The sequence below is a fragment of the Oenanthe melanoleuca genome, chromosome 2 (assembly GCF_029582105.1).
Source record: "Oenanthe melanoleuca isolate GR-GAL-2019-014 chromosome 2, OMel1.0, whole genome shotgun sequence".
Classification (NCBI taxonomy): domain Eukaryota; kingdom Metazoa; phylum Chordata; class Aves; order Passeriformes; family Muscicapidae; genus Oenanthe; species Oenanthe melanoleuca.
In genome coordinates this window covers 11,711,055-11,725,607 of record NC_079335.1, presented here as the reverse complement: position 1 = coordinate 11,725,607, position 14,553 = coordinate 11,711,055, and the positions used below count along the sequence as shown (strand labels likewise).

The 14,553-nt window shown below is 40.5% G+C and overlaps 1 protein-coding gene across 1 annotated transcript in view; it reads left to right on the top strand.

The window, feature by feature from the left end:
* Positions 1–13,957, top strand: part of FER1L6 (fer-1 like family member 6) — a 75,502-nt gene extending 61,545 nt beyond the window's left edge. Inside the window, exons 33-41 of the mRNA XM_056485546.1 lie at positions 576–746; positions 1,863–2,023; positions 4,846–4,988; positions 5,553–5,641; positions 7,555–7,653; positions 7,812–8,053; positions 8,378–8,541; positions 9,766–9,866; positions 13,253–13,957. Of these exons, the coding sequence (XP_056341521.1) occupies positions 576–746; positions 1,863–2,023; positions 4,846–4,988; positions 5,553–5,641; positions 7,555–7,653; positions 7,812–8,053; positions 8,378–8,541; positions 9,766–9,866; positions 13,253–13,439 (1,357 nt within the window). The 3' untranslated portion in view covers positions 13,440–13,957. The remainder of the gene's footprint in view (positions 1–575; positions 747–1,862; positions 2,024–4,845; positions 4,989–5,552; positions 5,642–7,554; positions 7,654–7,811; positions 8,054–8,377; positions 8,542–9,765; positions 9,867–13,252) is intronic.
* Positions 13,958–14,553: the final 596 nt, after the last annotated feature.

Sequence of the window (14,553 nt, the reverse complement as noted above, 5' to 3'; positions counted from 1 at the left end):
CTGGAGCCAGTGTTGTGGTGATCAGGATGTCCTGTCTTTCACTGATTTGTCAAATCCCTTTTGCAATCACATTTATATTTTCAACTTCCCATAACATCTCAACAATACTGATTCCTGAAAAATGCACTGATTGAAAAGGGAGTTCTTATCTTTGCTTTTTTGAGATTTATTTAAAACTTTTGCCTGATCATTTTGTTGGGTGCCTCCAAATTCCTATATTCAATATTTAACCCACAGCTTTTGCAAGAAAACAAAGCAAACTTAGATGTCCCTTTTGGGGGTTCTGAAAAATGTATGAGAACTCTTACATACAGCTGTATTAGCATTACTGGATTCAGGATTGGAGGAACAATCTTAGGACAGTACACAGGATTCTAGAGAAGCTGGAGAAAGAATATACTTCTGCAGTGTGTGTTTCCAGCATGTTTAAATATTTAATTGAAGCAAAAGGCACTACCAAAAAGTCCACTGTGTATTAGAAGAGACACCACTCACACATTGTTTGCATGGCATTAATTAGCCTTTTAGGTTTCAAAATTGATTTGACTTCATGTAGGTCTCAATTTTTTCTGTAGATCATTTGAAATCCAAGCTACATTCCCCAAGGATTCGTTGCTGAGAGTCTTGATCTATGACCATGACTTCATTGGGACAGATGATCTTATTGGAGAGACTAAAATTGATTTGGAAAATCGTTTCTACAGCAGACATCGAGCTACCTGTGGGTTACAGAGTCAATATGAAATGTAAGTGCTTCTTCAGGCAGCAACAGAGCTCACAGTGAGTGACTTGACTTGGAGGAGAAATTACAGATGTGTTCCAGATATTATGCTTTCTCCAGCACAAAAGTGTCACAGAGGGTATTTTAATTAAAACTCACCAAAGAGCTTAGTGGTGGCTTTGGGTAGCTGCCAGCCTCAGTGGGAAATGGATATTTTTAAATTAACAGCACTGTTGGTTCAAGAAGTGGTTTAGATGGTAAATAGCTGATGTTTACAACATACCTGCTTGATAAACTGCCTTTGGACAGGCATGAAGGGCAAATGGGAAAAATCTCAGAGAAATTATGCCAGGGCTCTACTTAGCTCTGTGTTGTTCAGCTGCAGCTGGAGTGATTGCAGCAAGGCTGGTGGGACAGGGGGAGCAGGAGCAGAGGCTGCTGACATGTGCCCTGTAATGGGGTGAGTCGTGGGGCAGTGAGGCTGAGCTCCTGGGCCCTGCTGCACTCTCAAGGACCTTGCACATAAAAATTAATTAATGCAGAGAAAGTCAATCAAAAATAACTCCACAGCCCTGGGGTGGAGCACTAACCTGGGATACGTGTTTGGAGCTCTTCTATTATTGTTTCTCATTTTATCTACAAACCAAGGGTAGACAATATCAAAAACCCATCCAGGAACACAGACCAAACCCCAAAACTTCCCTTGCCAGCTGAATCTCCAGTGTTAGATATTTCTTCATGTGTTTATTACAGGTCTCAGATAACCTGAGCTTTGCATCTGAGAGTTGCAGAATAATTCTCCTTGAATGGAGGCAGCACAAATAAACTCAAATCTTTTTGGGTACAAAAGGGAGCAAGCTCTGTTCCTTTTCCTCGTGGGAAGCATGCCCATGCTATTACTTTATGTAAGCTGTAGGCAAGGCAGCCTCAGCCTCTCCTGTGTTTTCAGAGGAAGGAGTGATTGATCTCCAAGGATGTGAGCAGACGCCATCTCAAGTAAGAAGCAATGCTGGACCAAGGAAAAGTTTGAGCAGATATCAGAATCACTGACCACAAAGTGAATCTCTGCATGGAAATTCCTGATCTGTCAGTGCTGTACTCTGTAGGAAAACCTCACCCATTCTCTGTTCCCTCCTTGCAGAGAAGGGTACAATGCATGGCGAGACGCAACCAAGCCCAGCGAGATCCTCACCAAGCTGTGCAAGGACTACAGAATCAGTGGTCCCTTCATGCGGCCAGGAGAGATACAAGTGGGAACAAAAATCTTCAAGGGACAGACAGTTTTCACAGAGGATGAGAATGGTAATGAAGTACAGCATCCTTCCTTTGCAGTGTAGCAGCACCAGGAGCCTGCCAAGGTGTATCTGGAGCCCTGTTGTGCTCTGAGCTCTCAAGTCAGATTACTGGAGCCTGTATCTGCTCTTAAACTCATGTAACTCTGGCAGTGAAGACTCTGTCTGCATCAGCTTTTGCTGTAGCTTAATTGCAAAGAATCTGCAGAGTGAAACAGTTGCTGCTGATGACTTGACATCCCCATGGAGGCTCTTGGGGAATACTTTGGACTAGCTCCTACCTGATCCCAAGGATGGGATGTCCAGGATTGGTTGGAGTGTGGGGGACCCTCTTGGAACACTTGGATCTTCTGGCTTTGTGCTGGTCTGTGCATGCTCTGAAATCCTTCCCCACAGAATATCAGAGCATAGGAAGTCAGGAGGAGTCTTCAAAAAATGTATCCTCTGTCTAAATCAAAACACTGGAATAGATAGACTCAAGAACTGAGAAGTAGAGGGAGGGGAAATACTGTTTTGAGGGGAGTTACTCAAGGTCAGATGAATCTCTGACCATAGTTACATTCCAGCAACTTACCTGCCAGTCCTACCTTACCCACTTGTCTTTCCTCTCTGTTGGGTTTCTCCTCCTCTTGGTTACTGCCACTGAGACTCCCCTTCTGAAGCACTGACACAGCACTCTGTGAGTCCAGCTATCTGTGGGGTCCATGAATCCAGAAGGCAGGACAGAACTTACTGTCAGAGCTCCCAGGTTACAAAGAGGTCAAAGCAATGGGGACCTTGAGTGTCCATATCACACTGGGGTGGAGTGGGACAGGCATCAGTGAAAGCTGCCCCTGGTCAAGGACAAGATTGTCTTTCAGCATTCCTTCCAACCCAAACCATTCTACGACTCAGTTTTGTACTTAGAATAAGAAAAGAGATTGAGGATGGAGCCTTTCAAGGGGGGTGAAAGGAGCTGGTCTCTGGGACAGTAGTGGACTCTGGCAGCCTCCTTATCAGTCTTGATTTGTTTTGACCACGTTCTTCTTGACAATTACAAAATACAGCTCACACCTTGAGTGTACAGGTACTGCTGTTTGTTTTCCTCACCAGCAGATGACTGAGTGTGACTACTAACACCAGGATCAATCAAAATTCTGGTTCACTAAAATGAGCTTGAGACCAATGTCAGATAAGATGATTGAAACCAGAAGCAAGGAAATATAGAACCAGATGGCAAAGACCAAAGGATTTGCATACACAAGCTTTCAATATTGTACAGAAATAGTTTATCGCATCTGGTCTTTAAATAATTTCTCTCCAGATTGCTGTTCTGACAATTACAATTGGGTCCTTATTTCCTGATGGATTTCTCTGGTGGCCATCATTTGGATCTGTAAAACTAACAAAGATTTGAGCTCTAGAGCCTTGTTGAAAAGGGAAAGCAGTCCCATTTCCACTGTACAGGTGGAGAAAATATTAATTATCCATCCAGCTTTAACTTGAAAGGGAAGGAAAAATTTAACTTTGCTCTAGGAACAAAGAACTAGGGTAGGACAGGACAGGACAGGACAGGACAGGACAGGACAGGACAGGACAGGATAGGATAGGATAGGATAGGATAGGATAGGATAGGATAGGATAGGATAGGATAGGATAGGATAGGATAGGATAGGATAGGATAGGATAGGATAGGATAGGACAGGACAGTTGGAACAGACCTACAACAATTATCTAGTCCAACTGCCTGTCCATCACTCCCAGGTAGTCTAGGGCTACCTGTAGCCAATGGGAAGAAATATGTACCTTCAGAGGTAAAAAAGATCTTTAGAAAAGTGTCTTTGAGAGAATGTAGGATGTTGTAGGATCTGTGTCATTGTTGCTGAGGATACCTGACTGAAGAGAAGCCAGAGACCTTACTTTTAGCTGGCTAAAATTAGATGTTGGTGCACAAGAAGGAACCAAGATCCATAATGACATCCTTCCTCACTCTCTGAGCCATTAGGGAGGATTTAATACCTACTGTTTCAATTCTAAATTAGTCTTTTGCCAATGATCTGTAATTCAGACATAGCAACATGCGTAGGAAAGTGATAACAATTTGTTGACACAAATAAATCCTAACCTTCTTCTCACTTCTAATCTAGAAGATATCACTTTTCAAAAGTCTGGGCTCCTTTTGTGTGGAGCCCACACAAAAAGGGAGGAAAGAGAAGCTCAAGAGCTCAAAGGGCTTTCTCAGGTTTCTAACATCCATGCTACTTTCAGTATTAGCACTGGTCCTTCCTTGAGGTGCCATTTTCTGGGATTCTCTGGATATTCCTTCCAGTGGCCAAGGAGAGAGGGTCAGGAGGTGAAATGTTCTTGCCCATGGACTTCAGCTGTCTTCCACTGAGGTGTAATTCAATTTTCTAAGGTGCTCTTTGCTGTTGCCATCACAAAGTAAAAGGAGGCATAGTTAACTCCTAGTGCCTATTTACTGTCAGCTTTGTCAAATCCAAGCATCCTTGTCTTTCACAGGCTTTAAAAATTTTCTGTAAAAAGAGTAGCTGACGTGTTTCTTCCATCTTCCTGCTAAAAACTACTGCTGTAGTAGTGGAATGATTTGCTGTATTTTACAGGAAAACTGCTGCCTGAGTGCTAATCTTCTAACTAACCCAGTGGGTCCCCTTGTTTATGCAAATTAGAAGCATTTCAAGGCCCTTCTTTATTTAGCTGGAATACATAAAACCTTCCTCTTAACTCAAGGAAATTTTTGATGAGTACCTCTAATAACTAATGAAACATATTGCCAAGGGGTTCAATATTATAATTCAGCTCTCATTGTCCTTTTTGTTTTACTCTTTCCTATAGAGGAGCCAGTTGAATCATACGAACATCTCTCCTTAAAGGTTTTACGTGCTTGGGAAGAAATACCTGGAGCTGGCTACAAACTGGTCCCAGAGCACATTGAGACTCGGCCTCTCTACCATAAGGACAAGCCAGGCATGGAACAGGTAGAGCAGCTCAGAGGTGGTGGTGATGGTAGACCCAGGAGCAGTTTTCATTTCCTCCAGTTATTGTGGTTTCTGTTTGTGACTGCAAACCTACAGAGTCAGCACCCCAATGTTGCACCAAATGTGAGACTTTGTACAGTATTAACCTGGAAATTGCCACCCATGTGTGTACACAGACACCCAAATACACAGTAATCACACAAGGTGTAACTGCAAATTCTCATTATATTAAATGCTTTACTTTATTAACAAAACCTCTGCTTATATCTCAGTCTTGGTTCTCCTTTTTCTGTTCCTCACATACTATTTTTGCATGGATTTTACCTTGAAGCTGACAGTGTTTGAGCTCTATTTCAACTTCACCAAATACCAGAAAGAATGAAAGAATATGCACATGAAAAAGATACTGTATAGAAAGTTCCTAGATTAAATCATAGTTACAGGATATTGAGCTGGTTGGTGCTTGTAGAGGAAGTGGTGATTTGGATATCAGAACTGCATTTAAAGCCTTTTAAAGCCTCTGTAAAATAGAGTTACAGGGATGTTTATCTCTTTGTCTTCAAGGGTCGTGTACAGATGTGGGTTGACATGTTTCCTAATGATATGCCTCTGCCAGGACCTCCTGTGGACATTTCACCAAGAAAACCCAAAGGGTAATACTCTGTGCTTTCCTCCCACCACAGTGGCAATAACTCTTCAAAGACTGAATCTTTCTTAAGTGTCTGGAAATAAATAGAAAATTAACTACTAAAACAAACATCTCCAGTCCTGAGGAAAGATTTCTTAGGTTCACATGACTTCAAGTCAAAGAGGAGCATCTAATTTGGTTTCCTCTATTAAACAGCTCAAAGAGCTGTTGGTGATTTTTCAGCAAGAGCTATCACACACCTCTTACAAAGATATCCTTTTTTATCCTTTATCCCTTTACCCTGTATAATAAAGAGATCAGGTGGCTAGAGGCAAGTAATTCTGATGTTATCATCTACTTGTTGAGCTGCAAAAATTAATTCTGGTTTTACTGGCTTTTTCACTGAGATGACTTACTCAAACCTGGTTGAGCTCTTTAAACTGCTGCAATAAGATTACATGGATTTGATTTGCAGCAATTTGTTCAAGGATAAGATCAAGAAACAAATAAAGCAGCAACAGATAGAAGAGATCTGTTTGGAATAGCCTTCTCCTATTTCCTTATGCTGCTTTACATGAAGTACTGCACATAGATGTTCAAGCTAATTGAATATTGTAAAGAAAACACAAAAATGAGAAAGAGAATTCTTAGCCCATCCTGTATTTTAGCAAGGCCTTTCCTCAGAATTTCATGTCTGAAACATCATCAGGTACTATTCCTATATTATTTGATTTGACAAAGAAACAAAGAATCCATGCAGCAATTACTTATTTCAGACCAGAATTTTCTATAAAACTCCTTGATAAAAAGCATTTTCCAATCCAAAAAGATTTAAAACTAATCAAGCCCATAAAATCAAACTGTTGCTGCCATTTTTGTAGTCTGCTATAGCAGGTGAAAATACTGTTGAACATTAAGATGAGAAAAAAAACAACAATATCTGTAGACACAAGTTACACATCCTGCTGACAAATGTGTATTTGCTGCAGTAAAACAGGCTCCAGCCTCTGTAAAACTTCAAACACTTTGTGAAAACATCTCTTATTGATGATCTTTGATTGAACACGACTCAGGTGGGGCATTGCAGATCCAGCTTTCTTTGGCTATTGCAGAGGCTTGGTTTTCATGGAGCTCCTTAAGAGCTCCATAATGTAGAGTATCTGATAACTTCTGAAGCAAATTGTTCCACACCCTGAGGCTATTTCCAAGACAAAACATGTAATATCAGGGAAATTGTATGTTGGTGTTATCAAACATAGTTTGTTTGACTTTTTTATGTATTCTGCAATTCATACAATGACTCAAGAAATACCTAAATATTTCAGTACTAAATTTTTATGCCACCTGCAATACCAATCAGTTTAAGTTTTGAGAACTTTGGATGGCCACCATAAATGTTTGCATATAGGGAGTGGAAAGAATGGAGAAACTTTAATTCCTTTTACTTTTGTTTCTAAAGATGATGCTACCTGCTTAAATACAAATATCTTCAAGCAGTTCCCATCCCTTTTAATGCTCTAGATTGCACAAAATGCAGTGGTTTTAGGCATTTCTTCTAAAAAGCACCTCTCAGGGAGCTCTATTCTTTATTAGCAAGCTGATCACTCTTTTGGAGACTGCTCTGATGAAGTTTTTTAGATCAACTTTGCCTTGTTCCACTGCAGTGTTTTTGTGAAAAGAGTTGAAAATGAACAGGCATATAAAAAGCAGGGAATTTTCCATCCCTCTGAAGCTGGCAGTGCCCCTATTGTTGTCTGTTATACTCCATGAGCTGAGAGGAGCCAACATGCCCACTCTATCACTAGATTCTTGTAAACAGAAGAGACCTGAGACTGATGCACAAATGCAATATTTCTCACTTTATAAAAGCATGGTTTTATAGAGGTTGACTTTAGTGTCTGGCCAGAGCTTTACACACAATCCTTTTTTCTTTTTCAGATATGAACTGAGGGTAATAATCTGGAATACAGACGATGTTATTCTAGAAGATGAAAATATCTTTACAGGGCAAAAATCAAGTGATATCTACGTAAAAGGGTAAAGTCTTCATACTTTTCTTCAAAATAGCATGTAATATTTCATTCAAAAATCAGAGGGAAAAGTATGTTGTGAGAATATTTGATGATCCATTCAGTGGCTTGGCACTTCAAGATCCCCTGGTGACAGAGATGCTTTTCACTGTGTGCTTGCTGTAGGTGGATAAAGGGCCTGGAAGAGGACAGGCAGGAGACAGATGTACATTACAACTCCCTGACAGGAGAGGGAAACTTCAACTGGCGCTTCGTGTTCCCCTTCCACTACCTCCCAGCAGAGAAACAAATGGTGGTTACTAAAAGAGAAAACATATTTTCCTTAGAAAAGACAGAACGCAAAATACCTGCTGAGCTGGTGCTTCAGGTGTGGGACTTTGAAAGACTCTCTTCAGATGATTTCTTGGGTAAGTGTGCAATGGATCTGCCTGAACTTCCTCTGGGGTCTCACCAGACCTGTGTTCTGCAGAGGAATGCACAAAGTGATGTCTGAGCCCCAACTCTTGCTTTTCTCTTTCTGAAGCACCACATTGCAAACTTACACATTTCTTGAAATGTCAATAATTAGGAAACAGATGAGAATGCCAGGGCAATACAAATGAATGGCTGACAGTACAGAGAGATCCTCAGCTGCTAAATTCCTCCATGGATCTCATCTGGAATCATCTGCTATTTGAATGTCTTTGTGTCTGACTGCTCCCTGAGTGTTGTCACATTATTTCCTTCTCCAGGCACTCTTGAGCTGGACCTGAATGGGTTCCCTCGAGCAGCAAAGACGGCCAAGAGCTGTGACCTAGACACAGTTGTGGCAGCAAGTGCAGAAAACAAGATCTCCATATTTCAGCAGAAGCGCATCAGAGGCTGGTGGCCTTTCATCAAGGCTGGGGAGCTCACAGTAAGCAGCTCACTGCAGATGAACAGCTTTTCTTTGAGACTAATATGCTAATTTTGGATTTTGAACAACCACCACTGGCAATCCCTAAGATTCCTCCAAATGCTTTAGTGGTTCTCCATATATTTGTTTCAGAAGAACCCAGGTAACTGAGCACTAAAGTGCTTTTACAGGTGTACTCAGTTCCCTAGGGGGAGGCAGACCAAGAGCTACCAGCTACTCATTTCCAGTAGTATTATAGCCCTCTATAAATTCACCTGCTTTGGTCCTTTTTTAGGGGTTTCTTCCCCTGTCTCTAGACATTCATTAATTTTCCAAGGCTGTTCCTAAAGCTCACCATTCCTTCACATTTCTGTCTATTCCAGCAAAAGAATATTTTTTGAATGGAAAGTGCCACCTTCAAGTTCATTGCCTTATTCACTTTGAAGCTGACTGTTTGCTTTCTGTGAATTTATTGAATGAAGTCCACTTCCAAATCCCAGATTTACTTCCCGATTCTCAACTCTAGTACAATTGATTCCCTCTCTCCCAGTCCACTTTGATCTCTCCTTTGCTTCTACATTTATGACCTTTATTGGCATCCTTCTTTCAGCCCTGTTCTGTGCTGAATCACAGCCAGTGGGCATAGATCAACACTTCAGATAAATACCATCCACAAAGGTACAGGGTAGGAAAATCACAAATATGTGCAAAGTCATTTATCTGTTTTTCATCCTTTACAGATTCTATAAAGTTGATTTGATTTAGCCACTCTGAATTGTAACTGGGATCTTTAAATCCCATCTTCCTTTCATGAGCTGAGACCCCACAGCTCAATGGCTCCAGCACTTGTGACTGGCTGAATTTCCCCATGCTGATGCATTACAACTGGTCCATGTCAGCAGCACAGCTTCCAGCTCAGACATTCAGCTCTGCCAGGATTGTGATAGATAGAGTACATGTCTTCTCAGATTAATTACATTATAATTTACAAAGCAGAAAATACATTTATGGGTCTGGAAGAAAATATCTGACCCCTCTTTCCTACAGTCCTTGAGCATAAGTCAGCAATCTGTGCCTGGATTTTTCCTTTTTGCTCACTCTTCATCTGCAAAGACTGTCTTATTTTCCTTAATCGATTTCCTTTGCCCTCAATTGGTTCCATCATTTCTCCACAAGACAAATCCTGCTGTGAATTAGTGACAATAACCCAGGACTGGCTGCTTACATATTCTCTCTCTGATCCAGGGCAAGGTGGAAGCTGAGTTTCACTTGGTCACAGCAGAAGAAGCTGAGAAGAATCCAGTAGGCAAAGCTCGAAAGGAGCCTGAGCCCTTGGAAAAACCCAAGTGAGTAGGAGCAAAGTCATAAAACTGCTGGGGCAGGGGCATTCAGCAGGAGATGGGGAGGGGCAACCAGCTGGCCTCCTTGCAGGACACCTCCTTGCTGGTCTCCTGGAGTTTCTTCTCTTTCCAGCTGCAGCCTTCAGCAAGTAATTGTCCAGCTTGTGCATGGCCTGCAGGCTGGCTCTGCTGCTGGCAGCACCTTCCAAGTTTGCTGAAACATCTTCCTCTGGAAGTCCAAATAAATTGCATTGCTAAGTGTTTGTCCTCAGCTGGAATTCACACATGAGCTCATTCCATAGCTGACCTGGCACGACATCTTAAATCATCACAGTTTACACATACAGTCAACATCTCAGTGTGCTCATCTATAAAGATCAGATGGATTATATTTATTATATTAATTATAGAACCATTTAGATTGGAAACTATTTTTAAAATCATTGAGTCCAACCATTAATCCAGCACTTCCAAGTCCATTGCTAACTCATGTTTCCAAGCATGAAATCTACATGTCTTTTAAATACCACTAGAAATGGTGACTCCACCACTCCCCTGGGAAGCCTGTTCCAATGCTTGACAGATCTTTTGGTCAGCAAAATGTTCACCATAATGCAGTCTAAACCCTCCTTGAAGCTACTTGAGGTTATTTCCTCTCATCCTGTCATTTGTTACTTGGGAGAAGAGACCAATTCCCGACTGGCTATGGCCTCCTTTCAGGTGGTTTTAAACAGCAATAAGGTCTCCTCTGAAGCCTTCTTTTCTCCAGGATAAACAACTCTGGTTCCCTCAGCTGCTTCTCACAAGACTCATGCTCCAGACCTTTCACCAGCATCATTGACCTTCTTTAGACATATGAAGGATGTGACTTCAAAATTCCATCTCTAATTTTATTGTACTTCATACTCAAAGAATGAAGATTCTCATTTTTAATCATAAGGCTTTTTAATGAGGACATTTAAAGTGTTTTAATGAAGGCAAATTATCTAGAAGGAATGTTCTGTCTTTCAGTATTTGTTACATTAAAAAAGTAACAGCTGAGTTTTTTGCATTCAGAAAAAAGTACTTTTAATCTATTTTGGCTCAAGTGCTTTGTTCTGCTAAAACACTTGAGCGCTTTTTTTATGAGCTGGATAAAAAAAAAGAGGGAGAGAAATTGATGTTATATTTCCTGCTACCAAAGCTTCTAAAATTCAATAATGATAATCATTACACATTCTGTTTAATTTTGTTGGTTTGAGAGACATCTCAGGATAAACACAAGAAAGGAGGAAGCAAAACATTCAGGCTCTTTTTGCAGCTGCTCATGGTACAGGTGAGGGAGTCATCCCATTTTCCCAGCACACATATCCTAAGATATGGGCTAAGGAAAGAGATTACTTGGCCTCCTGAAGGTCCTTCCTCTCCCCATGCAGACAGCCCATGAAGGATCAGACTGAGCACCTAGGCTTTAAAGTTTGGCAGAATAAATCCTAAAGTTACTAAAGCAATATCAGCATATGAATAGTAAAAATTACTTTAGCTAGACACTCACTCACTGGAAAGAAAATAAACAGTTGAAGACATAGCATGCCTCAGTTCCATTGTTGTTTAAAGATGTTCAGGTTTACCAGCTCAGTATCCCCAGGTGATGCAATATGTGGTTCATACATGCAAAGTAGTCACAATCAGCTGGGAGATAAAAATAATTTATTCTATCCTTTGGATGAGTTGTCTTCAGGAAGGAGTGGTTCTTAAGGACCTCATTTCTCAGGATCTCTATGCCAGTACTGTAGATTCACTCTATTCTTTTGTGAAATTATTCTTTCTAATTAAGAAACAAAATAATTTCAAAACAAAAAAATTATTTTCTGGCAGCTATAGACAGTAGCAGACTCTTTAATGTACCAGAGTAAAGGTGGACAAAGATTAAATGTCAGTGAAACATGCAAACAAAGAATAAGGTTCAATGAGAGCAATTTCCTGCTGGCCAAAGCACTATGAGGTTATTCATCTCTTCAATTCTGCTGATCAACACATGATGCCTTTCCGGATGCAGTCTATTATAATAAATATGCTGCTATAGCTGATAATGAGCTCTATTGCCTATGTTGCAAAGGAAACAAATTAAATAAGCAACAGTCTGGCTTTTTTTTTTCAGCCTATAAAGGTTATGAAATGTCCTCAAGCAGTTGGTAAATGCAGAATAAGGGTCTCAAGTAGTTTTAATCTTCAAAGTGTCCAGTTTTTTAATAATTCCTTTTAACCTGGAGGGCTAATTTGATGGTTTGTTTCTGAATCATTTCCACCTCAATAAAAAGCCAGTCTTTCATTAAAAGATATTCAGTTGACATTTTACATTTACAGACTTTCTTTCACATTGGCATTCACTTCCACTGGCTGAATGCTGAGTTCACCAGATAACCAAGACATTGCTAAAAATTCCTGGAACACCTTTCTGGAGTGAGACATGGCCACAGCTTTTTGTGACCCTCAGTTAATTTAATTCTCCTTATGGCTGCACCATTTGCACAGTTACAGTGACATTGGATTAGAAATACCACCTGCCCCAGTTTTGCAGGTGTTGATGTTTTCCAGCACCACTGTGTCCATCAGGTCATCCCATGGAAAAGGCTGGCAGGTGCTGCCTTGGGCAGGGCTGCTGGAGCAGCACAGTGCCCTCCCAGCCCAGGTGTCCTGCCACAGGAGAGACCAGGCCAAGGTTTTTCCTAAATAGAACAGGCCTTCCTCTCTGTATGCAGTCAGCCTTGTTGCACAGTGTGAAGAAACTTCTGGGTATGGTGGAGAACACAGCATGGGGCAACATTTGGAAAAAACCTGGATTGAGGGATGCAGATATTCTCCACTGGAAGAAGGTGGCACTTCTTTATGTACACAGGCAAACCATCTGGGTTTCATTTCATCTCCTGTTTTCATGAGGCCTGAAAATACAACATTTTGGACCACATGCTCAAACTGAGCTGGCTCTGATTATTATGGCACCATGACTATCACTGTGCAATCAGATTTTTTGTAGAGACTCATTACCATTTTTCTGATGCTAAATTCCTTGAAATAATTAGAAAACTTTTGTACTCAAATTTATGACGCCTGCATTTCTTCTTTAGGGGTTACCATGATCCTGGTTTCATTTTTGAACCCTGTATCATGACATAAATTGAAGTATTTATGTGAGCTGGAATTTCATTACAAGTTGTGTGTGGAGCACAGTTCAGGAATGGGTGGAAGAAAAGTGACCCAACAGCTTGTGAACATGGGTGGACATTCCCTCTACTCCCTGTAGTGGGTTCCAAGGTGTTAATGGTCTTTTTTAGTCTCAAATATATATTTTGCAGCTTGGAAAGAGATGGATCTTAACAAAATATTTTCTTTTTTTCTTTCTTCCCTTTTAGCCGACCAGACACATCCTTCTCTTGGTTTGTAAACCCTTTCAAGTGTTTGTACCACCTGATCTGGAGGAACTACAAGAAGTACATCATCATTGGCATAATTCTGCTTATTCTCGTCATCTTCCTGGTTCTCTTTATCTACACACTGCCAGGTGCAATTAGTGAAAGGATAGTTATAGGAAGTGGGTGAGACCTTGGCTCTCATTGTAGTCAATCAAATAACAAAACTTCTGCTAAAAATAAGTCAGGCAAAAAGAATTAATTAACCTGAAACGCATCTCATTCATTCAAAAAAGAAAAGTAACTATTCACATCAGAAACTGGAACTCTCAGAATGCTGGAGTGTCTTCTTTGAATGCTCATTCAGACCCATCCAGTACGTTATCATTCATGTACATTAATGTACATTGGTTATGTATATTAATGATTACATCATTACTGCTGCAGCTTTATTGACATTATTACTGGAAGTGTTGTTATGCACCTAAAACTGAATTTAAGAGTAAATTCTTCAATGCTATGCAGAAATTAATTTCTCAGTCAAGTATTTATTTTACAGATGAATGGTTAAATATTAAGGTCAAAATCTTTGCACAAAGATAAATGTATAATAGTCTTTGCATAGTTTTGTAATTAATTCTTTCAACTGTTTTTCAATGACCTTATAATGCTATGATTATTTTTAGATAAAAGGTATTATTAAAAGAACTCTAAGGTTAAATTGTGTCCTTTGGTGTCATGTAGAATTTACACTGCACCTCTCAGTAAAAATGCTGTGCTCTACAAAAACATCTCACACACTCATAAATGAGCTAAGTGTCAATGACAGTGATGTAGCAGCAGAGATTGAAAGAAAATTTCCAGCTGCAATTTGAAAGTGCTGGTGGTCTCTAGAGGAGAAGGATTAGGAAGATGAAGACTCATCCATGGGCATTGTGGTAACAAATGATCCTTGTAGAGGACAGGGAACAGGGAAAATCCTGCTGCTTGAAAAGCAAAGGTAAAGAGCAATGGAAAAGAGAAGGGCTGCAGAGTAGGACCATGGAGAATTAAAGAAAACAAGGAATAAAACCTTACACAGTTGTCAGTGCAAAAATCCTCATCCTGCTTACAAATATGTAAAATGTTGCCACCTGTGTCATGCACAAGGCAAGGCTTGATAACTCCATGATTCCACTTGGCCTTCAGATTTGTGGTTATGAATTTGAAATAGCCATCCAAATCTCCTCCAGTGCCACCCACAGTTAGATCTGTTGTAAAGATGAAAATGCTTTCCACCATGCACCCCACACACAAAGTGTGAG